At 46.7% G+C, this 25,714-nt stretch overlaps 1 protein-coding gene across 3 annotated transcripts in view; it reads left to right on the top strand.

Annotated features, from left to right (window-relative positions):
• atp11a (ATPase phospholipid transporting 11A) overlaps positions 1 to 25,329 on the top strand; it is a 50,059-nt gene extending 24,730 nt beyond the window's left edge. Inside the window, exons 2-30 of one of the 3 annotated variants that reach the window (XM_083684755.1) lie at positions 714 to 836; positions 1,014 to 1,103; positions 1,369 to 1,449; positions 1,576 to 1,683; positions 2,018 to 2,146; positions 2,577 to 2,680; positions 3,062 to 3,112; positions 3,477 to 3,541; positions 4,325 to 4,406; positions 4,854 to 5,004; positions 5,180 to 5,377; positions 5,543 to 5,716; positions 7,040 to 7,206; positions 7,586 to 7,657; positions 9,064 to 9,137; positions 9,513 to 9,616; positions 10,514 to 10,695; positions 12,121 to 12,372; positions 12,549 to 12,726; positions 13,780 to 13,882; positions 14,055 to 14,200; positions 14,490 to 14,549; positions 14,907 to 15,034; positions 16,547 to 16,682; positions 20,036 to 20,101; positions 20,541 to 20,644; positions 20,748 to 20,913; positions 22,629 to 22,728; positions 24,621 to 24,760. In XM_083684755.1, coding sequence (XP_083540881.1) covers positions 714 to 836; positions 1,014 to 1,103; positions 1,369 to 1,449; positions 1,576 to 1,683; positions 2,018 to 2,146; positions 2,577 to 2,680; positions 3,062 to 3,112; positions 3,477 to 3,541; positions 4,325 to 4,406; positions 4,854 to 5,004; positions 5,180 to 5,377; positions 5,543 to 5,716; positions 7,040 to 7,206; positions 7,586 to 7,657; positions 9,064 to 9,137; positions 9,513 to 9,616; positions 10,514 to 10,695; positions 12,121 to 12,372; positions 12,549 to 12,726; positions 13,780 to 13,882; positions 14,055 to 14,200; positions 14,490 to 14,549; positions 14,907 to 15,034; positions 16,547 to 16,682; positions 20,036 to 20,101; positions 20,541 to 20,644; positions 20,748 to 20,913; positions 22,629 to 22,718 — 3,384 coding nt within the window. In that variant the 3' untranslated portion in view covers positions 22,719 to 22,728; positions 24,621 to 24,760. Of the gene's footprint in view, positions 1 to 713; positions 837 to 1,013; positions 1,104 to 1,368; positions 1,450 to 1,575; positions 1,684 to 2,017; positions 2,147 to 2,576; positions 2,681 to 3,061; positions 3,113 to 3,476; positions 3,542 to 4,324; positions 4,407 to 4,853; positions 5,005 to 5,179; positions 5,378 to 5,542; positions 5,717 to 7,039; positions 7,207 to 7,585; positions 7,658 to 9,063; positions 9,138 to 9,512; positions 9,617 to 10,513; positions 10,696 to 12,120; positions 12,373 to 12,548; positions 12,727 to 13,779; positions 13,883 to 14,054; positions 14,201 to 14,489; positions 14,550 to 14,906; positions 15,035 to 16,546; positions 16,683 to 20,035; positions 20,102 to 20,540; positions 20,645 to 20,747; positions 20,914 to 22,628; positions 22,741 to 24,620 lie in introns of all 3 variants that reach the window. The other 2 variants (XM_083684754.1, XM_083684753.1) reach the window with 2 other exon arrangements.
• Positions 25,330 to 25,714: the final 385 nt, after the last annotated feature.

The following is a 25,714-nucleotide window of genomic DNA, read 5'->3' as shown; positions in this document are numbered from 1 at the left end:
GTTGGAATTTATGTTTCCCTGCCCTCTAACTGGACTCTTGCACTCTGGGAGACAATTCTCCAGCTGTCACCGGACTCTAATGAGACATGACAGCAGTGTGTGCGTGTGCGTGTGTGTGTGTGTGTGTGTGTGTGTGTGTGTGTGTGTGTGTGTGTGTGTGTGTGTGTGTGTGTGTGTGTGTGTGTCCAGGGCCAGAAGGGCTGAGTATAAAACAGTGTGGCTTACTACAGTAGCCAGGCTAGTTTCTGCCGTCACCTGACATTCAAAAGTGAAGGCAGATTGAATGAATTGCTTCTCAATGGTATCTGCAGCATCCCCAGGGCAGGCGTCGTTAACACAGTGCTGACCTTCATTAGCAGCTTGTGAGAAGGCAGCATGGTCTCCTCCAGGCCCGGCGCCAGAACCAACACCTTGGAAGGGCCATTGATTTTGTATGGGTGGGCGGGGGGTGGTAGCAAGGCCGGTGGTGGCTATGGGCAGCGCTAAATAGATCGACATAGTATATGGACCTACAGTCAATACAAATATGAGATGAAACATTCAAACACGCCCTCGGAATATCAACAATTCAGAAAAAAAAGAAAATGCACGTTTGGGTGGGCTGAGCCCACCCCTGCCCATAGCCACCGCCGGCCTCGGTCTCCTCGTCGGGCCTTGTGTCTTGTACAGCATGTTGACCTGGTGTTGACCTGTAACCTTTGACCTTTTCGTAGTGTGTTGGGGAGGAGAACTGGGTGGACAACCGGACAGTGTATATCGGACACAAGGAGCCCCCGCCGGGCACAGAGGCCTACATCCCCCAGAAGTACCCTGACAACCGCATTGTCTCGTCCAAGGTGAGAAACGCACCCACATTAGCAGCACTGGGGTAGCATTCAAGAGCAGAGTATTATTAGAACCTTGGTGTGGGTTCAAGAGCAAGAGCATTGCCCTCTTCTGGTACCTTTCAGCGTACTTTCTGTATGTTGAGACAGACTCATGAGTCAATGTGCTATTCTATCCTGTATTCACAGTACACCTTCTGGAATTTTATACCGAAGAACTTGTTTGAGCAGTTCAGAAGAATTGCCAATTTTTACTTCCTCATCATATTCCTTGTACAGGTAAGGTACAGGCAATTCCAATGCCACTTCTTCGGCAGAGAATATGTTGTAAATACTGCCAAAGGAAAAGAGTCGTAGATGATGATTGATAGATTATTTCTGTCTTTTGTCATATGGAGTGTGAGGAACAGCAACTCTTATCTCCCTCTCTCCTTCTCTCCCTCCCTCTCCCCCTCTCTCCGTCTCTCTCCCTCTCTTCCTCTCTCTCTCCATCTCTCCCTCTCTCCCTCCCTCTTCCTCCCTCTCCGTCTCTCTCCCTCTCTAGTTGATCATCGACACGCCCACCAGTCCCATCACCAGCGGACTGCCTTTGTTCTTTGTCATCACTGTCACAGCCATCAAACAGGTGAGTCACACACACACACACACACACACACACACACACACACACACACACACACACACACACACACCTATCTCATCTCTTTTTGATTGTGCAATGCCTTACCCCCACTCTCTCTCTCCCTCCCAGGGCTATGAGGACTGGCTCAGGCACAAAGCAGACAACGCCATCAACCAGTGTCCCGTCCATGAGGTCCAGCATGGGAAGGTGGTGCGCAAACAGAGTCGCAAGCTCAGGGTACGTGTGTGTCCCTCTAGTGTAGCAACCAGGTATCGTCAACTTGAGACCGCTTTAGCCCGCTGAGCTAAAGCCTAGTCGCAGTACCTGCCTCTACATAAAACAAAATGAGAACGCACAAAGCGTGAGTCAGATAAAGGATCGCGGTCACATCCGTGAGCTCATATTGACATTAGAATGTCTCTTATTAATATGAGGATTTTTAAACAATTATTTTATATAAAAAACCCACTATGAGAACATGCATAATGTTGGTTTTAGCTCACGTGAGACAGCTAACAGCGAACATCAAACACTGCCTCTGTCTTTCTCCTCCCTCCCTGCCTGGTGTCAGGTGGGTGACGTGGTGCTGGTGAAGGAAGATGAGACGTTCCCCTGCGACCTCATCCTCCTCTCCACCAGCAGGGAGGACGGAACCTGTTTCGTCACCACTGCCAGTCTGGATGGGGAGTCCAGCCACAAGGTAACACAACACTCCCAGACTGGGAGAGGGAGGACAAGGCCCCGGGATTGAGAAAGTAAGGGAGTAAGAGAAAGAGAGAGTGTGTGTTTTGGAGAGAGAGAGGACTAAGGGAGGCAGGGAGGGTGTGTGTTTTGGAGAGAGAGAGGACTAAGGGAGGCAGGGAGAGTGTGTGTTTTGGAGAGAGAGAGAGAGAGAGGGGGGGGGGGGACTTATCTTGACTCAGAAGAAAGTGATCTGCTACAGTACAGTATGTTTCATTAGAGGGTTTGTGTGAAAGGCACCCCCCCCTCTGTTTGTGTGTGTGTGTGTGTGTGTGTGTGTGTGTGCGCGTGGGCGTACGTACGTGCATACGTGCATGCATGCGTGCAAAAGCCGGCTGCAGTGACCTGACCTCCCTCTCTGTCCGCCCTCCCCCACCTCCCCAACAAAGACCTTATATGCTGTGCAGGACACAAAGGCCTTTAACACAGAGGAGGAGGTGGACACTCTGCAGGCTACCATTGAATGTGAACAACCGCAACCAGACCTCTATAAGTAAGTGACAAGGCTGATCATACTGTCGTATTCCAGACAATCAGTGGTATTGTAGTTGTATGTTTTACAGAGAAAAGGTGGAACAAAACACACACACACACACACACACACACACACACACACACACACACACAGAAACACACACATAGAAACACACATGCACACACACACGTAGAAACACACGCACATACAAAAACACACACACAAACATACAGTAGAAATACGCACGCACACACGCACGCACGCACGCACGCACACACACACACACACACACACACACACACACACACACAGACATGCATTCTGTACAAATTATAGTACCTGAATTTAGTAATGTTCATTGTTTTCCATTTGCCTCTCTCTCTCTCGCTCTTTTGACAGATTTGTGGGCCGAATCAATATCTATTCAGACAGAAACGAGCCCATAGCAAGGTAATTGGTTTTGTGTTTGAGAGGCTTGTGGTATGCTGTCTGTCTGGAGCCTGTCTTATTGGTGCATTCAATCATTCTATTGAGTTTTTGATTTTATTTTATATCTTAGCTTTTTGTTGTGAAAATACAATGCACTATACCTATTTCGTAGGAAGCACACCTATGAGAATGATTTTGAAAAACGGGGCAGAAGCACTCAAGCTTACAGTCTATATTGCTCTTAAGAACCAAGTGGTTACAAGAGTACCTCATCTAAGAGAGACTGTAATGATTATTATTAAGAGGAGTGCGTTCTGCAGCTGGAATATCAACATACAGTCCTGTTGTTATTGAACTCATCCAAAATGAACTGTGATTATTGCAGGCCTTTGGGATCGGAGAATCTCCTTCTCCGGGGGGCGACGCTGAAAAACACAGAGCACATATACGGTAATGCAGTAAATGGAGCTACTTCACCTCTACAGCGGAACAAACATCATACTGTAATGTTGCTCAGTGACTTGACATGAAGCTGAGGTCATGTGTGTGACATCTAAGTAAGAGTTGTCTGCATGGGATCCATTCACTCTCATTGCTTTTGGCCGCCAACGGCCATGTAAGCGATTAGTAGGTAGCACAATCTTTACTGGCCCATATACTGTGTATGACTATCAATACAAAGAAACGTACAACGGCTTAATAAGTCATGAACGTGGTGTTGAAGAATGCCTGTCATTCTTCAGCTGAGAGAACGTCCTAGTTGCGGAGTGAGAGTGAGTATGACTGTATTACAGGAGCTTCTGTCTGTCGGACTTGAGAGGCTAGAGAGAGGAAGACTAGGGGTCCATCCCTCGTGCACCGCTTGTCTTCTTTCCCTCCACTGCCGTGGTTTGGGTGCATGATTCAATGCTGCCTCCCCCCTGAGGAAACCAATTTAAGATACTATCTTTTATGAGCACGTCAGAGAAAGAAAAAGGGTATTTATTTCATAGAGAGAGGAAGACTAGGGGTGCATCTCTCGTGCATCGCTTGTCTTCTTTCCCTCCACTGCCGTGGTTTGGAATGCACTGAGCAGATGAAAGCGGTTCACCTACTAAGCTTCCTTCCTTCCGCCACATTGCTTTCACTTATCCTCTGTTTTCAGAGTTTTCAGAGATCAGTGCAGATGAAAGAGAGGAAGTCACTGGTTGTTTTTTTTACGCTGAGCCGACCCTTGTTGTTTGTCTCTCCTAGCTGTCGCCATCTACACAGGCATGGAGACCAAGATGGCGCTCAACTACCAGTCCAAATCCCAGAAACGCTCAGCCGTTGAGAAGTAAGTCCAGTCAGCCACACTCTCTCTCTCTCTCTGTGTTATAAGGGTAGTGTACTTCAGCCATCTAGTCCTTGATTCATATGTACCTTTTTTCCGTTGAGGAGTCACTTAGCGATGTGAGCATTGATTGGCGTCTGCTTACATCGTATCCTGTTTCCCCGTGAAGACCTGTTCAGATCCGCACCAGCCCACCCCAGTAGACAGTCTAATGAGATTTCTTCTACATCAGACTTGATTTGATTAATCTCAATTAATCCAGTATCCGCTCTAGCAACTGTCTGTCTTCTATAGCTGTGGCCTTATGTCTGGAATAATGATCGAATTTCTATACATGGCGCTCATTTGCTACAAAGCTTGACCCCTAAAGATTCAATCATCATTGTAGTTATAGATTTAACCCTTGAGCTCTCTGCCTCCTCTCATACTGCTCTCTGTCTCCACCTACAGGTCGATGAATGCCTACCTGATTGTTTACCTATGCATCCTGATCAGTAAGGCTCTGATCAACACAGTGCTGAAGTACCTGTGGCAGGCTGACCCAGACAGAGACGAGCCCTGGTACAATGAGAAGACTGAGTCAGAGAAGCAGCGCCACATAGTAGGTCACAACTACAACTCCCATAATGCATCAGCCTGCATTAGTCATTTTGATCTGATAACTGATTTTCTTTTCTCTCTTTGTGTCTGTCTGTATTCTCTTCCTTTCTCTCTTCAACCTCTGTCTCTCTCTTTCCCTCCCTCCCTCCCACTCCCTCTCTCTTTCTCTCTCCCAGGTGATCAGAGCGTTCACAGACTTCCTGGCCTTCATGGTGTTGTTTAATTACATCATCCCTGTCTCCATGTACGTTACCGTAGAGATGCAGAAGTTCCTGGGATCCTACTTCATCATGTGGGATGACGAGATTTTTGACGAGGAGCTGGGAGAGAGGGCCCAGGTTAACACCTCTGACCTCAACGAAGAGCTGGGACAGGTACACTCACACACACACACACACACGCACACACACACACACACACACACACACACACACACACACACTCACACACACACACACACACACACACACACACACACACACACACACACACACACACAAACTTTCTCCTTGCAAACTTGACTGTGTGTTTCTCTTCAGGTGGAGTATGTGTTCACTGACAAGACAGGGACTCTGACTGAGAACAACATGGAATTCGTTGAGTGCTGTGTGGACGGTCATGTCTACGTCCCTCATGCCATCTGCAATGGGCAGGTCATGCCAGGGGCAGTGGGCATGGACATGATTGACTCATCGCCCGGCCCGGGGGCAAAGGTGAGAGACAGTGGGATGACCAATGAACACAGGCCATGAAAGCAGCGTCCAAGAGAGCCTGCAAATTGCTGGTATATAGACTGTTTGCTGGTATATAGACCGTTTGCTGGTATATAGACCGTTTGCTGGTATATAGACTGTTTGCTCAGGAAACCAAAAGATTACTTCTATAGCTCAGGAAGCTGTGCTGTTATGGTCATGGTATTGCTGCCAAAACATCTCTAGATTCTTTTCTCTCTCGCAAAGAACAATTATTTCTCAGCTTCCTGACAGAGGAAAGGTTGGAGCGTGAAACCCCCATTGCCCTCAATTCATGATTAACCAGCTAAATACGCTTCTTTATCTTTTAATGGAATTAAAGCTGGAGTCCTTCCAACTCCACAGCACAAAGGGAGCCAAGTGGATGGAATGACAGGGAGAGCTGTGTGCCCTCATTTATAGTGTGTGTGTGTCTCCATCACTGTTAAGGAATCTTGCAGTGCTGTTGAGAATTTTGGAGGCCTCGTGCTATTGTTCATACATTGTTCAGGAGCCAGTAAGTCAAAGGTAAACAATCCATAATACCAGTGTCTCCCTGTGGGCTGTGATACTCTATGTGGAGAACACAGAGGTACGGGGTGTGTGTAGTGGGCTATCCTCTAGACGAGACGTGGGCTATCATGTTCACAGGAGGGCCACAGTAAGAATTTTGGCATGCCGTCGTGGGCCACATGCCTGTTTTAATTTTTTATGGTGAGCTATTACAGACAGGTAACCGAAAAGCCTATTCAGGCGGGCCGCACTTTTAAGTAGGCATTGCCACAATTACAGCTAAAACAGCTGGTGATGGCCTGAAGGCCGTGTATTGCCCAGGTCTGCCCTGGACAACCTGCTGTCTACCAGGTGAACGCCACTTAGCTCAGACATGGATACCCCCTCTAAGGATGACATTTGAACGCCTCACGCAGAGATCCTGTGTCTCACTGCTGCTGTTTACTGTCAGGGATATAGCTCAGATGACCTGCCTGTCTGTGCTGTCATTCTGTAATGATGTACAGTATGTGTGTGTTCATTATGACAGGATTTATTACTGTAATGACTTAACTTGTTGACTTTATTTGCTAGCCCTAACAACCCTGAGAAAGGGTGGCACGTACAGTACGTTTGTATGTCTGTGTGTGTTGTGGGTGTTGTGTGTGTTGTATGTCTGTGTGTGTTGTGGGCGTTGTGTGTGTTGTGTGTGTTGCGTGTGTTGTGTGTGTTGTGTGTGTTGTGGGTGTTGTGTGTGTTGTGGGTGTTGTGTGTGTTGCGTGTGTAATGCGTTTTCCTGGCTTGGTTTGGCAGGAGAGTGAGGAGCTGTTTTTCCGGGCGCTGTGTCTGTGCCACACGGTGCAGGTGAAGGAGGAGGAGACAGTGGATGGCATCAAAATGGGCATCCACCAGGGCAAGGCCACATCCGTCTACATATCATCCTCACCAGACGAGGTGGCACTGGTAGAGGGCATGAAGAGGTGACTGCAATGGCACACAGACACACACACACACACACACACACACACACACACACACAGACACAGACACACACACACACAGACACACACGCACGCATGCACACATGCATCTGCGCTTGCACTCACTCACTCAGTCACTCACTCACTCACTCACTCACTCACTCAGCATACACACATATTTTCAATAGTGAAGTGTGTGTGCTGGTCATGTGAACTGAAACTGAAAGCGTTTCCTCACTTTATGGACACTGTGCTGGTCGTCCCACTAAATTATGGGTTATGGGTTCGGAGATTACTGTACTGTACTGTATATGTCCTTAGCTGCAGTGGACTTTTCCCCCTCATGCTTTTACTAATGGTACATTCCTTTTCCCCCCAGGCTTGGCTTCACCTATCTACGGCTAAAGGACAGTCACATGGAGATTCTAAATAGGGAGGATGAGATCGAGAGGTGAGTGTGTTCCCATTACTCTGGCCTTGACCGCCTGTGGCAACTCTCTGTCATACAGTCCTGTTTCAGCAGCTGGCAGTTCATTTCAAAAAACATGGGGCAACAATCTGTACCTTTTGGGAGCTACTTTACACAAATTCAATCTGATATTGAATTGAATTGATGTGAATGAATTGATTCCCATTGAATGAATTGATTCACATTGAATTGATGTGAATTAACTGATTCATATTGAATTGAATGGATGTGAATTAATTGATTCACATTGAATTAACTGATGTGAATGGATTGATTCACGTTGAATGAATTGATGTGCTTATTCCTCCCTTCTCACATTAACCAAGTTAATAGTTACATGTAATTATTGTGGTAATTATCATATAGTAATTACCATTTAACCATATAATTACCAAGTACACAGAAGGTAAATAGCTGACTGTAAGATTACGGGTTACCTAGCCTGTCACCCACATCTCTCTGCTCATAGTGTGTGTGTGTGTGTGTGTGTGTGTGTGTGTGTGTGTGTGTGTGTGTGTGTGTGTGTGTGTGTGTGTGTGCATGTGGACACATGTTTGTGTGTATGTGATCGCCGGCAAGTGTGCGCAGGGCCATCTGCCGAGCTATCAGGTAGAGCTCAGTAATGAGCTCATGTTTAGACACATTACAGAACCTCTGCTGCTAGCTGTGACTCTCAGTAAGATTGTCAAGTGGAACACTGTCTAGACAAGCCCATTCCCCTTGTCGCACCCAACATGCGTGAAGGGCCTGGCGTGTGTATGTGTGTATGTGTGTGTGTGTGTGTGTGTGTGTGTGTGTGTGTGTGTGTGTGTGTGTGCATGCGTGCATGCGTGACTGTGTGTGCGTGTGTGACTGTGTGTGCATGCATGAGTGTGTGCGTGCGTGCATGAGTGTGTGCGTGCGTGCGTGAGTGCGTGCCTGTGTGCGTGCGTGAGTGTGTGCTTACGTGCGTGAGTGCGGGCGTGCGTGCGTGCGTGCGTGCCTGCGTATACATTTAAGATCAGTGTGAATTCATGTGGGCTCCTACACCCTTCCCTGGGGGTGTGTGCAGCAGGTTGCTGGGCTGATTGGGGCGGGTCCAGACAGGACCCCTGCATGTCCTCTGGGACGGGAGCCTGGAGGGCCTGGAGGATACACATCTCACAGCTGCTCAGAGATCATGTTTTATGATTGCTTTCCATAGTACTATTTTATCCATACACTCCATGCATCGTAATCATGTGTCTGTAAGTTATTTCTTTGTCCTCCTTGTTTGTGGGCATTTGTTTGGAGTTCTATATGTGTGTGTGTGTGTGTGTGTGTGTGTGTGTGTGTGTGTGTGTGTGTGTGTGTGTGGCTCTCGGTAAGAGATGACTCACATCTAATTGTGTCTGTGCTTGTTGTTGCAGGTTTGAGCTGCTGGAGGTGCTGAGCTTCGACTCAGTGAGGAGGAGGATGAGTGTGATTGTCAGGTCCAGCACAGGTAGAATCAACGTCTAATACTGTACTGTAGTCTGCTACCATACTGCTGTATGTATAGAGAGGAGTTACGCACTGTAGGACTGTAGAAGGAAGTCATTACTGTTGAAATGTCTGTCTATAGGCGTGTGTGTGTGTGTGTGTGTGTGTGTGTGTGTGTGTGTGTGTGTGTGTGTGTGTGTGTGTGTGTGTGTGTGTGTGTGGGTATGTGGGCAGATGGCATACTAATGACTACGTGCAGTGATGAAGATTTCAAATGCTGTCACAGAGTGGCTGCATAATAACGGCTCTCTATGCTAATGAGGACCCGTGTTATAATTGTGTGTGTGTGTGTGTGTGGTGTGCGTGTGTGTGTGCGTGCGTGCGTGTGTGTTCACAGGGGAGTACTACCTGTTCTGTAAAGGGGCAGACTCGTCCATCTTCCCCAGGGTGATCTCAGGCAAGGTGGAGCAGATCAAAGCCAGGGTGGAGCACAATGCTGTGGTAAGGAACCTAGAGACACTGCACTCCACTGCACTCCACTGCACTCCACTGCACTCCACTGCACTCCACTCCACTGCACTAACTCCCTGTGGCTCACTTAGGTACAGTATGTCTACTGTAAGGCGTTAGTGTCCCAAAAAACTGCAAGGTTACAAATGAGAATGTTATTGTCAGGGGATGTTTGGTGCCAACATGGAGGATCTGTTTGCTGTGTGTCTATGCTGCTCTGGCCCCGGTGGGTCCAGCTCCACAATGACAGATTCAGACCAGGCAGGTTGCCAAGGACGACATGAGTCTGGACCCAATTTCAGTTGCCGTTGGCAGCGGGTGATGACTGGTTTCTGCTTACTGTCTGGGGGGAAGTGGTTTCCGTGGTTATGCGACAATGGGATGCCCGTCAGTGTTGCTGGTGTGGACCAGACCGTGGTGCTGGGAGAGCGTTGAGAAGTGGAGCTTGGTCATAAAGTCTCAAGCCACAGACTCGACGGTGGGAACACCGCCCACCCTGCCCTCCCGTTCACTATGCCAGCCTCAACACAGGGCGTCCGTAACCATGGGGATGACTTCTGTCTGTGACCCTCTCGCTTCTTCTCCCCACCCCACTTTCTCGCTCTCACTCCTCATTCTGTCTCTGCCCCCCCCCCCCCCCCCACCCGCCCGTCTTTTTCTCACATCCTGTCTCCAACCACCCGGCTCTTCTCTTCTTCCCTTCATCCCCCATCCCCCACCCCCCACCTCTCCTCCATCTCTCTCTCTCTCTCTCTCTTCCACAATATCTCTCTCCCACCCCCCATCTCGCTCTCTCTCTCTTTCTCTCTCTCTCTCTCTCTCTCTCTCTCTCTCACTCTCTCTCTTCCACAATCTCTCTCTCTCCCACCCCCCCCCCTCCCCCTACAGGAGGGTTTGAGGACCCTGTGCGTGGCGTACAAGAAGCTGAGCCAGCCCGAGTATGAGGAGGTGTGTCATCTCATGAACGACGCCAAGCTGGCCCTGCAGGACCGAGACAGGAAGCTGGCTGAGGCCTATGACGTCATCGAGAACGACTTCATCCTGCTGGGAGCCACCGCTGTGGAGGACAGGTACAGATCTAGAATCACAACATAGAATCAGAATGAGGACAGGTACAGCGCTGATCTAGAATCACAACATAGAATCGGAATGAATAGAACAATGAAACTTTCTGAAATTATTTTATTTGGGGTTTTACACAAAAGGAAAAGACTCTATGCAATAACATCTTGCAATCGACCCTGGCTATAGATACTAGATTTCAGATACTAGATCTCATGTCAGTAAACAAACACGATGCCTTCAGGTGAAACCCATCACCAGGGCTGCCCAGCTACAGTACGCCGTGGAAAACCAGACCAATGCAGCTCAGTGCTGCAGTCACTTAGGCTACGAGGCTAACAATCAGTCAATACGGTCTCTCTGTTTCGGCCTCGCTGCAGCCTGTTAATGAGCAGCTAATAACATTAGAGCCTCACTGCTATCGATCCTCCGTCGGGCAGTCAGCTGATGAAGTGTTGCATCTGTCTGTACGCTGCTGCTGTCACGCAGTCTGTCAAGACAGAGAACATGAGCCTGGAGCTGTGGGGCTGCAGTAGGACTGACAGTAAGGCAAGAGAAGTGTTGGAGACATCCAAGGAGGTGATGATAGTATGATAATCTGCCCCCCTCTCTCTCTCTTTCTCTCTGTCTCATGTGTGTGTGTGTGTGTGTGTCTGTGTGTGTGTCTGTGTGTGTGTGTGTGTGTGTGTGTGTGTGTGTGTGTCTGTGTGTGTGTGTGTGTGTGTGTGTGTGTGTGTGTGTGTGTGCGTGTGTGTGTGTGTGGCTGGAAGTGGTAGTAATTAGCTGGCAGGCAGGCAGGGATGCGAGGCTGTATGAAGCTGTGAATCCTAACTGCACTGCAGTTTCATTACAGACCCCACTGCTCTGTGACATTGGACTGCACCAAACACACTCCTGCTCTACTGCTCTACACACCACTGCAAGCCCATAACACTCGCCCGCATTAAGACAGTGACAGTAGTTTGACAGCATAAAACAGCAGAGCTACTATTTGAGTTCCGCAATACATATAATTCAAATGTATATAATTCAAATAGCCAGTATGGCGTTTTGAGTGTGGGATGCATGCAACAGTCACACAATGAAAGGGTGCATCTTGTGTCTGCACTGTTACTTGTAAATGTATACTTGCGCAACGCTTTGTGTGAATATCCAAGAATTAGAGGTTTTCCTAAGTAATAGGAGCATCACCAATAAAATGTCAGATTAATTTGATGAAAGGACTGACTGATGTTGAATGGGTGCGGATAAAGCCCCCAAAAAAAAAAAAGACCCATTGAAAATGAGCATTTGAAGAAGAGTAGACAGGACTGGATTTTTACGAAAAGTGGACTGGAAAACGATAGAAATCAAATTTTTCATATTTGGGTGTTGCTAATTTGATCTGGTGAAGCCAAAATATGCGGGCCTAACATTGTGTCTGATGCCTCCAGACTCCAGGACAAGGCAGCTGACACCATCGAGTCCCTCCACAAGGCTGGGATGAAGGTGTGGGTCCTGACAGGGGACAAGATGGAGACGGCCGCAGCTACCTGTTACGCTAGCAAGCTGTTCCGTCGCAGCACCCAGATTCTGGAGCTGACCACTAAACGCACAGAGGAGCAGAGTCTCCACGATGTCCTGTTTGACCTGAGCAGGACGGTACTCAGGCAGCAGGGTAATATGACCAGAGACACCTTCTCAGGGTGGGTATCACACACACCTAGGCATGCATACACAGGCACACACACACGCACGCACAAATACACACACACACGCACACATACACACACACACGCACACACACGCACGCACGCACACACACACACACACACACACACACACACGTGTTAACATCGTACTCTTATATGTGTCTCCCCAGCCTGTCAGGTGACTGTCAGGATTATGGGTTGATCATCGACGGGGCGACACTGTCTGCAGTGTTGAAGCCCACCCAGGAGGACTCCAACTCGGGCAACTACAAGGAGGTCTTCCTGGAGATCTGCCGGAACTGCAGCGCCGTTCTCTGCTGCCGCATGGCGCCCCTGCAGAAAGCACAGGTACAGCACTAACCGTACCCTCACGTCCTGTCTGTCTGACATCCTGTTTGATGTCAATTCCCATGAGGCAAAGACATCCAATTTCAATTGACATTTGTTGAGTTGACAGACAATTTAGAAATTATTATTTCTTTTATTATCTTTACTAATTCTGTTATTTTAAAGAAACGGGTTTCTATCAATGGGTCTGTCTGTCTAGAGAGAGAGAGAGAGAGAGAGAGAGAGAGAGAGACCTATAGAGGCAATCGACACTAATGTTATCCTTCATGACTAGGATATCTTGGAGGTGTAGGCCGACTGTTTGATGATTGAGTGTTGCTCTGCTATGTGTCTCTACATCTCTACCTGTCATGTCTTACACCGAGCCGCCACCAATTAGTGTCGACTGCCACTTTTGGTCTTTCTTTTTCTCTCTCTCTCTCTCTCTCTCTCTCTCTCTCTCTCTCTCTCTCTCTCTCTCTCTCTCCCCCCCCCTCTCTGTCACCTCAGGGCCCACCTGTCACAGGAGTGTGTTGCTCCTGTCTTTCAGGAGGTTATATTCAGCTTTCAGTGACATGACTGTGTCAGGATGTCTTACAGCTGAACCTTGATCTCCCTCTCCTCAACAGGGTTGTTACAGCCGTGCTACTAGTGAGGGCTGATGGGGGAAGAATGGGGGTTGGTCCGGGACTGAACACTGTGTTGACGGATAGGGGATAGGGGAGGATTAACGTTGGGGTGTATTACAGATTGAACGTCAGACAGGGGGCTTTGGTTACATAGAAGAGTCACTATGTTCATATAAAAATGTCTTTAGGTTCTCTTTATAGCTGTTCTAAAAGGCTGGCTGTGTTGACTATGAACCAAGCAATGTAATGTAAATGTTAAAAGCAAGTGTTTTTTCGTGTAAGTACTGTAAGTAAGTAAGTAAGTTGGTAAGTAAGTAAGCCCTGTGCAAACCAGGTCACACAAGCCTATCTCCTGTCTCTGAAGCTGAGACAGCTTGATGTACAATGTTTTTTCTTGTGATATTGATGAAGTTTTTTCGGTGATATCGAAACTGTGTGTTTCCAGATTGTAAAAATGATCAAGGCGTCCAAGGAGCACCCCATCACACTAGCTATCGGTGACGGAGCTAACGACGTTAGCATGATCCTGGAAGCTCACGTGGGCATCGGTTAGTATCACTGTAAAAGGGTTCTCTAATAAAGTTATCTGAACTTGAGTGATAATCGTAGGACACGATTGACGTTATCCTGCATGGCTGTGCATCACTGTTCAATCATGTGCACAACAACAGCATTACTCACATAACAAACAGTTAACCACTTCCTGACTTCCTTCCCAAGGTATCATGGGTAAAGAGGGTCGCCAGGCGGCGCGGAACAGCGACTACGCCATCCCGAAGTTCAAGCACCTGAAGAAGATGCTGCTGGTTCACGGCCATTACTACTACATCCGCATCGCAGAGCTCGTCCAGTACTTCTTCTACAAGGTAACTTGATCATCTTGATTATAATCTGAAGTGATCATCTTGATTATAATCTGAAGTGATCATCTTGATTATAATCTGAGGTGATCATCTTGATTATAATCTGAAGTGATCATCTTGATTATAATCTTAAATGATCATCTTTATTATAATCTTAAGCGACCATCTTGATTATAATCTTAAGCGACCATCTTGATTATAATCTGAGGTGATCATCTTGATTGTCAGGAATGATGCTGTGAGAAAATGACCCAGATGTTGAGGCATTAAGCGTTGTGTTCTCTCTCCCCAGAATGTCGCCTTCATGTTCCCCCAGTTCCTGTACCAGTTCTTCTGTGGCTTCTCTCAACAGGTACTGTAGCCTCACCATCTCACGTCCTGCTAGGTAACTTAGATGAACAAGCAAAAAGTGGAAGCCAAAAAGGCACTCAATCGGGCAGAGTATAGCAACTAAAAGATTAGCAGCCAGAAATTGATTTTTTAATTCATATTCATATGTGTGATACAAACAATGCATAGTCCCAGTAACAGCAGGACAAATAAGCTTAGTGCAAAATCACACACACAGAGTGCTTTCCGACAAGCGTTTTGGCCTGACGACGATGATGTGTGCGTGATTTTGCAGTTAGCTTATTTGTCCTGCTTTGCACATAACTTAGATGGAAATGTGTTTCACATGAAAGACTAATCTAGGCTGTTTTCTGTCCAGCCCCTGTATGACACAGCCTATCTTACACTGTACAACATCAGCTTCACCTCGCTCCCCATCCTGCTCTTCAGCCTCATCGAGCAGCACATCAACATGGACATCCTCAAGAAAGACCCCTCCCTCTACAGGTGCCTACAAACTCCATGTCCCAGCATGCAACATCTATCCACTGTATCTATCTATCTATCTATCTATCTATCTATCTATCTATCTATCTATCTATCTATCTATCTATCTATCTACTGTATCTATCTATCTATCTATCTATCTATCTATCTATCTATCTATCTATCTATCTATCTATCTAACTAACTTAGTTTGGTTTTGCGTCTGCTTACCCTCTCAAAGCTAGCTAGGCATAAATCCTTGTCCGACCGCTTGTCTATTTATAATGCGCTGCCCTCCTTAGCTGAGTGGGTTTGCGGCATAGCTCCCCTTGTTCTCCACCTGTGCCGGACACATCCCCACAGAAACCCATAGCAGGCGGAGTGCATCTCAATAGTCTCCTGTGACTCCTCTCATCTCCTTTCCTCACTTGCAATGACACGATAGAGGTGGAAAGGTGAAAGCACACCCCCTGTTTGATATCCTCTGTGTTGGCTTCGCCTAGCTTGTGTTTCTAGAGCAGTGCAGATAAAGGAGAAGAGATGAAGGTGAGGGAGCCTTGTTAGACTATTGAGACGCAGCCGGGCAGACAGACAGCAGAGCTACTCTAATGGCAGTTTGAAAACGCCACTTCTGCACTAGCCAATCTTTATGTACGTTTTATTACAGTCTCATTCTCAGCATCTCTCTTTATTTAACACGTTACCTCATGTAAAGTAGGTACGGGAAAAAACATCAAATTCTCCCTTTTGGAATGGTTCTTTGACTTTGTCTGAATAGTGATTAGACGGCAGTAGGAGGGGTTTAAAGTGTGCCTGGCCCACTCTTCTCTCTCTACCCAGGAATAAACAAGAGAGGATTGTAACCCTCCAAAGACAGAGCGAGTGAGATAATCACGCGAGCAAGATAATCGAGTGAACGAGATAATCGTATTAGTTCTGTTTACAGTCAGATCATCTCTCACAGGGAACACTCCTCCTCAGTTTCAATCTCGGAGACAACATTGGTTCACAATAAAAAAAAAAAAGAAAAAGAAAATCCCACCAGGCAAACTGGGACTGCCGTTTATCCCCCAGGTGAACTCTGGGTACTCCCAAGTATCTGCATGTGTAAACCAAGGCTCGCAGTCTTGGTTGTGAGTCCTCTACAGTAGCTGCTCCTGTTGTTGCCAGTTCAGAAACTGTTCAGTCTCCTCTCCCCGTCTGGCGATAATCAATAATCCGTTGTCCACCTCCCACCTGTAGGCTGTAATTGTGTAAACAATAAGATCCAGAGAGGCATTTGACTCAGCTTGGATCATTCCTCCACAGCTAGGCTGCTCAGTTAACTGTTAAATCAATGTTGTCTGGCTTATTCTGGCGGAGGAATGTTGTGTCCTACTTTGTTTATGCTCTGTATTGTAATGGAAGGACTGTGTACTGTGTAATTGTGGATCATTGTATTTTCATTCAGATAGGAAACAAAGACATCCTCTAACTGAAACGTACGTATTATATAATCAATATACTGAAAAACTGTAATATTTCTTCTCATAGGGACATAGCTAAGAACTCTCTCCTGCGTTGGCCCATCTTCATCTACTGGACCTTCCTGGGGGTTTTCGATTCCGTCATCTTGTTCTTTGGTGCTTACTTCCTGTTCGACAATACCACGTTCACCAGCAACGGTCAGGTAAAGCCTCTGTCGTCTATGGTGACTTGTACAGTATGTAGTAACACATCAAACCACAGCTCTGATGCACCAAATCACAGATAACACATCAAATCACAGATCAAATCACAGATTTGATGTTTGTGTGTGATGGTATAAATGATCCATGATGCAGTTCTCCAAGCCATGTTACATGTCTTACTTTTTTTTCTCTCAGTAAAAGGAGTGCCCTTTGAAGGATGATTCGGAGCGGATGATTGCGGGTGTGGATGAGACCCACTGGGCACAGAAAGACTGAAACAATGTTGTTCCCACGTTGCTCAACATTGTTTCAGCCTGTTGTTAATAGCAACCGCTTTTAAAACAAAAAATCAACGTTTTGTTCATTTCACGTTGAATTTACGTCAAAACTGGACGTTGAGCTGACGTTTGTGCCCGGTGGGAGGAGTGGTGATTTTTGTTATATCGACGGCATAAGATCTCCTCGCCTGCAGATTCACTTCTGTGTTCCTTTGCATAAAACCATTACAGGGGCCTCCCATTCACATCTACGACACGATAGCATGTTGGGTTTGCAGCCATCTTTCTCTGTGCCGTTTATTTGTTTATATCACATTAACCTTTTGGATTGCTTTGATTTGCCTGTTTTCGATTTATTTCCTTTGAAAACCTTCTTTTATTTTTTTGCCTCCAGTCTCTCTTTTGTTTTCTTCTTCCTCCTCTTCTTCTTCCTCTCCTCTTACCTTTGTGTTGCTTTTTCTTTTTGCTTCTCTTCCTTTCCTCAGCTAATGACAACCAACACACAGATGGTAAGCCTGTCCCTATCTGTCTGTCATCCCAGTTTAGTTTTAGTTGGACTGTTTCCCCCTGACCCTACACTTCCCGTCACATTGCGTAACTAAACCACCCATCAACACACCACCCAGTAGGTGTCCACCATTCATTTCATTCCCCCAACCGCCTGCCCATGAGCTCTACAGTAGGTATCTGTGTAGTGAACCCATCCCCTGATTCCACTCATGTATATCCCTGACTCATTCTGTAGTAGAGTTTGAAACGGGCCTGGAAATTTGAGGCCGTCCCGACGCGGCCCTGTTGAGATGAGGCCCGAGCCTAGCCCGACATTGCAGACATTTTATGAGCAGGTGCCGTTAAAACCCCGCTGAGGTAAAAACAACCGGCTGTGCCACGTGCTAAGAAGAGTGGAAAGAGAGAAAACTAGGAGAGATTTCAGTGACCTCAGCAAAAACCAGAACATTTAATTGAACAGGTGCTACTGATATGCATCTCTTACCGACTAGAGCAGAGGGAGAGAGAGGGAGAGAGAGAGAGAGAGGGAGAGAGAGGGAGAGAGAGGGAGAGAGGGAGAGAGAGAGGGAGAGAGAGAGAGAGGGAGAGAGAGAGAGAGAGAGGGAGAGAGGGAGAGAGAGAGAGAGAGAGAGAGAGAGGGAGAGAGAGGGAGAGAGAGAGAGAGAGGGAGAGAGAGAGAGAGAGGGAGAGAGAGGGAGAGCAGTAGGTGTGTCGCGAGTTATCATACAGCCACGCAAGATTATATCAAAACATTTTTTGAACACAGTGATTTTGTGGCAAACCCGAGCCCTGCCCGACCCGAGTAATTTGTCAGAAAATCAGGCCCAACCTGACCCGAGCCAATCGGGTCGTGTCGGGTTCAGTCGGAAAATTCAAACTCTGTTGTGTAGTAGACAGAATCCATGACTCCATGTACTCCATGTCGTCAGTGTGTATTTAATGCAGCAGTGGTGACTATGGTTTAGGACCTGTCATGTTGAGCCTATAGAACAGGGATCACCAGGGCGACCGTGTGTGCTGGATTTGGTCAAAGCCCAGAACTAACACACCAGATTCAAATGATCCACCAGCAATGGTCTTGTAGTATGCCGACTACAGAGCTGGTCTGGAACAAAAGCCTACACACACTGTGGACCACAGTTGGCCACCCCTGCTCTAAGATGTTATCTCCTCTCAAACTGCAAGGGCAAAAGATTGTGTGGCTCAGTTGGTAGAGCATGGCGCTAGGGTTGTGGGTTTGATACCCGATATGCGGGTATTGGGTTCGATACCCAATATACTGTGTACAAAAAGAGGTATGCCCTCAATGTACTGGCAACTAAAATACTGTTGGACAGGACTAGATAGGAGCCCATGGTTCACAGTGTTCTTACCCCATGTGACCAGGTAGATGAACTGCTATGGTAGATTCGACAGCAATAGTTGTACATGACGGGCATGTCTGATTTGATATTTCATGATTAGACAATGACTTAAAACTAAATGGGATAGTGGGATAGTGGGATAGTAAGTGGGATAGTTTCCAGCTAATAGTGTGATTTGAAAAGTGGCAGATATTGTATATGGTACCATAGTTGGGTTTCCAAGTTTTTGGCTTGCTCTGAAGAAGCAGAAAATCAGGGAGAAACAAATTAATAAGGTCAACAGCAGATACTTGAGTCTGTTTTTAGTTTTCTCTTCAATCATTGAATGTCATTTGCCCTTGCAGTATTTGAAAAAACAGAGCTCATTCTGGCAGTAAAGGGATAGCTCATCCCCAAATCACAGTTTGTCAGATGTGTTCATACCTCAGTCATGGTCTTAGGTTGTGTTGAGGTATGAGAACAAACTTTTTTGGGGTGATTTGGGGTGAGCCATCCCTATGAGAGTCGTTGAGGAGAGCAGGTGGGTTAACGTGTTGGTACGTATCTTCTTCTTCTCGATCTTCATCTCTGTTGATTTTGGTATCAATATCACATCAACATCACCAGCACTGTGAAACATGTCGATTTTGTGATTTATGTTGATATATCTTTAATTCAAGTGTGTTGAAGGAATTGATGCTGTATTTCATGCAGCCAGTGTTTCAGAGTTTCATTATTGTGTTCTTCAACAGCGGTTGTGTCCTACTTATGCAGCATGAGTTACTGTTATCAGTTATTATTTGAATCAGGGATGTCCACATACACCTAAAAGAGAGGCAGGGTGACACCTATAACTATTCCACCTAACTCTCTTAACTCACACCTTAATGGCCACCGGTTGTGCTTTCAATAAAATAAAGATTGTGGAAATATATTTTTTTTTTTCCTTCATAGCAGCAGCTAGATAATACATATATAAAAGTACAAGTCTGGTGGCCATTGTGTCACTAACATGATCATCTTCCTTCATATATTCTCATATCTTCATTCTTCACTTGTTTGATATCATATTTCCTAAAAACATGTTGGTTATCAATAAAAGCCACAGATGCCAGGCTGGCTAAAAAATAGTCACAGCAGCAGCATACTGTATATTACTTCTAACAGAAAGTCTTGAAGTGTGTCTGACAGTCCACTGTGTAATGTCTTCCTTGTCCATAGATGTTTGGCAACTGGACCTTTGGGACTCTGGTCTTCACTGTGCTGGTGTTCACAGTCACATTAAAGGTACAGTCACATTACCTCCCTCTTGTCACCCCCAAGGCTAAAGTTACTGTACAGAGTGGACTACTACCCTCTATGGCTGCTGCCAAAAGTAGTGCACCAAGTGGTCAATAGGGTGACATTTGAGTTTACCCACATGATACCCTATTAGGAATAGCCAGTTTGGGTAGGTATAGAGTGCAGGTTAGACAGTACAATGATACCCTATTAGGAAACCCACAGGGGACATTTGGAGACCTCAGTCAAGGTCTCGGGCGTGCGGTGGTAGTTTCTCCGGCTCTGTGGGAATATCTCTGACATCCATCTTTCTTCATCTCCTTGGGGGTAATAACTGATCTGACAAGGTTGGCTTGGTGAAACAATTCGGTAGAAAACTGCTCCCCCCCCACCCCCTCCCTCCCTCCCTCCTCCCTATCTCACTCTTTCTCCTCCCTTCTCACAGCTGGCCCTGGACACACACTACTGGACGTGGATCAACCACTTTGTCATCTGGGGATCGTTGCTTTTCTTCGTGATCTTCTCTCTGCTATGGGGAGGCATCATTTGGTAGGCACAGTACCAACCAGGTGTATACAAATATATGTAAATGTAAGTCCATGCTTTTTTGTAGACCGCACAGGACAATCACCTGTTCCGTTCTGTCCTCCAGGCCCTTCCTGAACTACCAGAGGATGTACTACGTGTTCATGCAGATGCTGTCCAGTGGACCAGCCTGGCTCAGCATCATCCTCCTCATCACCGCCAGTCTGCTGCCTGACGTGATCAAGAAGGTCCTCTGTAGAGCCCTGTGGCCCACCACCACAGAACGCATCCAGGTGAGAGGAAGGACACACACACATGTACACACACACATGTACACACACACACACACACACACACACACACACACACACACACACACTAACACACACATATATTTATATATTTGAAAGCAAGTGTGAATGCAATATGCAATATTTAATATAATTTATCACCAAATGCACTTTAGATGTATGCTGGCTATGGATATGTTCCCAGTATCCTTGAAGTAAGTGAGCTGTTGTGTCAGTGTGCAGTGTTTCTTAAAAACAAGGACAGCCTCTCATCACAGAATAAACAAGCCAAGCGTTTGTTTCTGTGGTTTGCAGTGATTCTCCTCTGACCTCTGCATCTGAACTGCACTCACCATAACCTTTCCATTTCCTGGAATATGAACACTAATCTGCATGAGAAAGGAATATTCTAATGCATGAAACTACTATTTTCAGCGATAAGAACTTTATCAGAGAAAGATTTTAACTTCAACACAACAGGGAATGACAAATTCGTTGATATAAAGATTTAAGTAGATATCGATACTTATCTTAGAAATGGGATCGCTGCAGGCAGACAAACAGACAGACAGGCAGACAGACAGACAGACAGACAGACAGACAGACAGACAGACAGACACTTTATTAACCCCCTAAAGGTTTTGCATGAATTTCACCGATGTCTGTCGCTCTCTAAGTCTTCAGGTTGATGAGTGAATTTAAGAGATAATGGAGTGTTACGTGTTTCCATTAACCCGTCTCTCCTTCGTCTCGCCTCCCTCTCTCCTCTCCTCCCTTCTCCTCTCCTCCCTTCTCCTCTCCTCTCTCTCTCCTCCGCTCCCCATGCCTGGTACACTCCCCACCCTTTGTCCTGGCGCGCGTGACCTTTCGCCTCTGCCCTCTGCCCTCTGCCCTCTACCCTCTGACTTGGCTCTGTCTCCGGGGACACGGCAGACAAAGCGACAGTGCCTTACCTCTGAGCAATCCACCATCTTTATGCTCTCCCAGACCTCCAGCAGAATGAGTTTCTAACTAGGAGGTGACCCTCTCAACCACTTTGCATGCTCTCTTTCTCTCTCTCTCTCTGTGTGTGTGTCTCTCTCTCTCTCTCTCTCTCTCTCTCTCTCTCTACCTCCCTCTCTTTCTCTACCCCCCCCCCCCTCTCTCTGCATGTTTGTGGTTGTGATCCTGGTTGGTCTCGTGGCCTAGTGCTGCATGCTCAGATGCCTGTATACCTGGATGACTGCATGGTCAAGGAGATCAGAGTGTATATTCACACTGATCTCTGACTGTTCAATATTACTGTACCTGAAAGAAGGGTTGGGTGGGCAAATCTTGTACTCTTTCAGTTTCTCAGTCTCTCTGCCTCTCTCTCTCTCTCTCTCTCTCTCTCTCTCACTCTATCTCTTGCTCTCTCTATCTCTCTCTTTTTTACCGTGAGAAAGTAACCCTATATTACAACATGGAGCACCAAGCTGGTAATGTGTTGTCAATGCCTGTCATATTCCTATACAGACATACACACTCTAGATGGTCTGAACACTTAGGTATCCGGGTGTTGGTCTCTGTGTGTGTGTGTGTGTGTGTGTGTGTGTGTGTGTGTGTGTGTGTGTGTGTGTGTGTGTCTGTGTGTCTGTCTGTCTGTCTGTCTGTCTGTCTCTGTTTCTGTGTGTATTTGTGTGTATCTACAGTATATGCGTTGAACGTATGAACATATGTGTGCATCTTGCTGTCCACAGCGATTGAGGGCTGATGGAATCTTTGACAGGGTTCTGACCTACAGCCAGGATTCTCTGCTTGATGGTGGGATGTCCACCACCGAGGCCTAGCCTCACCACGGTAAAGAGAATGGTAAAGAGTGTCATACCCACAGCAATGGATAGAGAGAGTTTGGCCATTTTGGCCTTTATCAAGACAGTCAAGATACCTTTAATCAAATGATTGAGTGAGTGAGTCTATTGAATGAGTCTATTTTACGTAAAGAATGGAATGCTTAGAGGCAGCAGCAACATGGTGTTCTACAGGTGGCCAAACTCTCTATTTGACTCTGTGAAGATTGCGTTGAAAAGTGGGAAGAAGGAGAATGCTAAGGATGAGGGTCTTGCCTGTTCCAACGGGTGGCTGTGTGTGTGTGTCTGAGTGCGTGCACATGTTTGCATGTGTGTGTGTGTATGTTTGGTTGGTTGGTTTGCGGTGAGATGTTTGAAGCTGGTTGGCTCGGGGCTTTCCCTTTAAGGCACTGGTTGTTGTTGGATCAGCTTTGTCTTTGCAAGTACATTGTGTAACCCAGATAATGTATTTATACACTGACAGACACTCACTCTCTTGAAGCTTTCTTTTCACAGGAAGCCCTCCCTATGGGTGTTTTCTCAGAAGAGCTGACACGATGCGTGTGTGTGTGTGTGTGTGTGTGTGTGTGTGTGTGTGTGTGTGTGTGTGTGTGTGTATTTTTGGGGTGAGCTGTTCAGTCCTAGATAGAGCTCTAACACTAAGCCCTTAAAATGATCTCTATCAGTCCCACGAGGTTTGAGGATAAATGACGTGAGCCTTTACATCCTCTATATACTAAGACATGTGGGACTATGACTATTCTCACACTGCAAATGTATTAAAGTAGTATTTCTCAAATGTATACTTTTTAGGGTAATTTTTTATTAAATTAGTATTTCTCATATTTATACTTTTTAGGGTCCTTTTTTGGGTCATTTTTAGGAACATTACAATGTGCGTCTAGTTAGAAGAGCTCTTACGCCCTCTAGTGTTATCTCGCGGCACTACTGCTTGGTTTTCATATTCACCAAGGTGGTACACCAGTATGGGTTAGACCAGGGGAGGCTGGTTGAGGTATAAATCGGAAGACGGACTCCTTGTGATGCATTACAATGAGCCCGTCCTCCGATTTATACCTCCACCAGCCTCCCCTGGGTTAGACCCCTGAACCAGCCTGATTCTCTATCTACCCCGCCGTCCCTGATGACTACAGCAGGCCAGGAGGCTCAAATGGCCCACAAACATACAAGCTCCCTCACCAGCTGGCTCTGACCATATGGCCACGGGCTTCCTGATAGTTCCTTGGTCCTGTTCCAGTAGGTTCACATGCTGCCCTGCTCATCTCCTCAGATGTTTAAGCAGTTGCATAAGTGTAAGCAAGGTTTTGAGTCAAGTCTGCAAACAGCAGTTGGCATTTGATGTTTGGTGAATCGGGACTATTGAGAGACAGGGAGAGTGTACAGACAGCACAGTCTGGGGTTGAACAGCTGTACTCACATGTATGATGTTTTACGGACATGTGTGCTGCATGCATGCTTTGACTGTTCACCTTTCGGTTTGCACATGTTTTTACTTGACATCCACTTTTCTAACAGGGTCTGGTCTATTTCTGTGTCTGTGTGTGTTGTTGTTGTTGTTGGGGTTGTGGTTGTGGTTTGTGCACATCTGGGTTCCTCATGTCTTGAATGGGTGGTCAGCCCTGGTCCCGGAAAAGCCACAGAGTGTGCAGACCTTAGTTCCAGACCAGCTCTGACACATCTGATTGAAGTGATAACGGTCCTATAAAAAAAAGACCATCATACATCGCTTGTTTTAATCAGGTGTATAAAAGCTGGGTTGGAGCAAAGGTCTTCAGGACCGGAGTTGTCTACCCCTTACCTTACACAGACAATAACCCCCTCTGTTCTTTCTCTTCTCTCCTCTCCCACTCCCGTCTTCTCCCCTTCTCTCCTCCCCTACAGAATGCAGACAAACTGTACAAGGGCCAGCTCTCCGAGTTCACCCCCATGTCCTCTCTGCACGCGCCCAGAAGCAAGAGGGCGGAGCCCCAGAACCCCAACCCCAGAAGGTCTGAACCCCTCTCCAAAAAACTCATGTTCACCCACTGGCGGGGCAGGCCCGACTACTGCACTTTTGCCCCCCTCCTCCGATTCACCGATGGCTCCCGTCACGCCGGGGCGGGCTACACCTACAGTGAGGCCGGGCCTGAAACCTCAGTGTAGTCTTAGACTGGAGTTTTGTGTCCAATTTAGCCTGCAAGTCTAGACCACAGTTTAGAGTTTAATCTAGACTGCAACTCCTGACCTAGGTGGGGGGCCTAGAGCAAAATCACTACTGGAGTACACAACAATACTGTCCTCTAGATGTCGCTGTCTAGATGGTGACCGTTGCCTATGCCTTTGTGAGAACGCGTACAGACACCAGATCCACGCACAAGGATGACATCCACTCCTGAGGTGGTGTTGTCCCAGCATCTGGAGCTGGGGGAACTGAATGGACCTAGCTCCAGATGAACCATGTGGATTGGTGGAACAGGCCCTGGTGGCTCCTCCCCCAACCCACTGCCCACTGATGCCTGTGTGTGTGTGTGTGTGTGTGTGTGTGTGTGTGTGTGTGTGTGTGTGTGTGTGTGTGTGTGTGTGTGTGTGTGTTTGTGTTTGCGTGCGTGCGTGCATGCGAACATACGTGCGTGTGTGTTTCTCCCCTGTATCTCCCCTCTGTGTCAACTCTGCAGGTGACGTTACTTCAAACAAACAAACAATAACTTTGATCCGAGCTGTCTGTCTCAGTCAGAAATCTCAATGTTAAAAGCGATCTGAATGTGTATTATCTGAAAGAAGTCTGTTCGGAGGGGTTGCATGTGCTTCAACTGACCAAACTGTCCTGTTTTTTTTTTTCTTTCTTTTCTTTATTCTCTTCTTCTCTCTTTCTGTTCTTGCCTTTTGTAGAAAAAATTGGTGTTGCCTCTGCGCAAATCTTTTATCGAGGAACACACCATAGGATGCTTATGTCTCATGCAATTTCATTGTAAGTGGACAGACCATGACAGTCACTC

The sequence above is a fragment of the Argentina silus genome, assembly GCF_951799395.1.
Source record: "Argentina silus genome assembly, chromosome: 14".
NCBI lineage: Eukaryota > Metazoa > Chordata > Actinopteri > Argentiniformes > Argentinidae > Argentina > Argentina silus.
The sequence above is the reverse complement of the archived record's forward strand: the minus strand, read 5'-3'. Positions and strand labels throughout refer to the sequence as shown.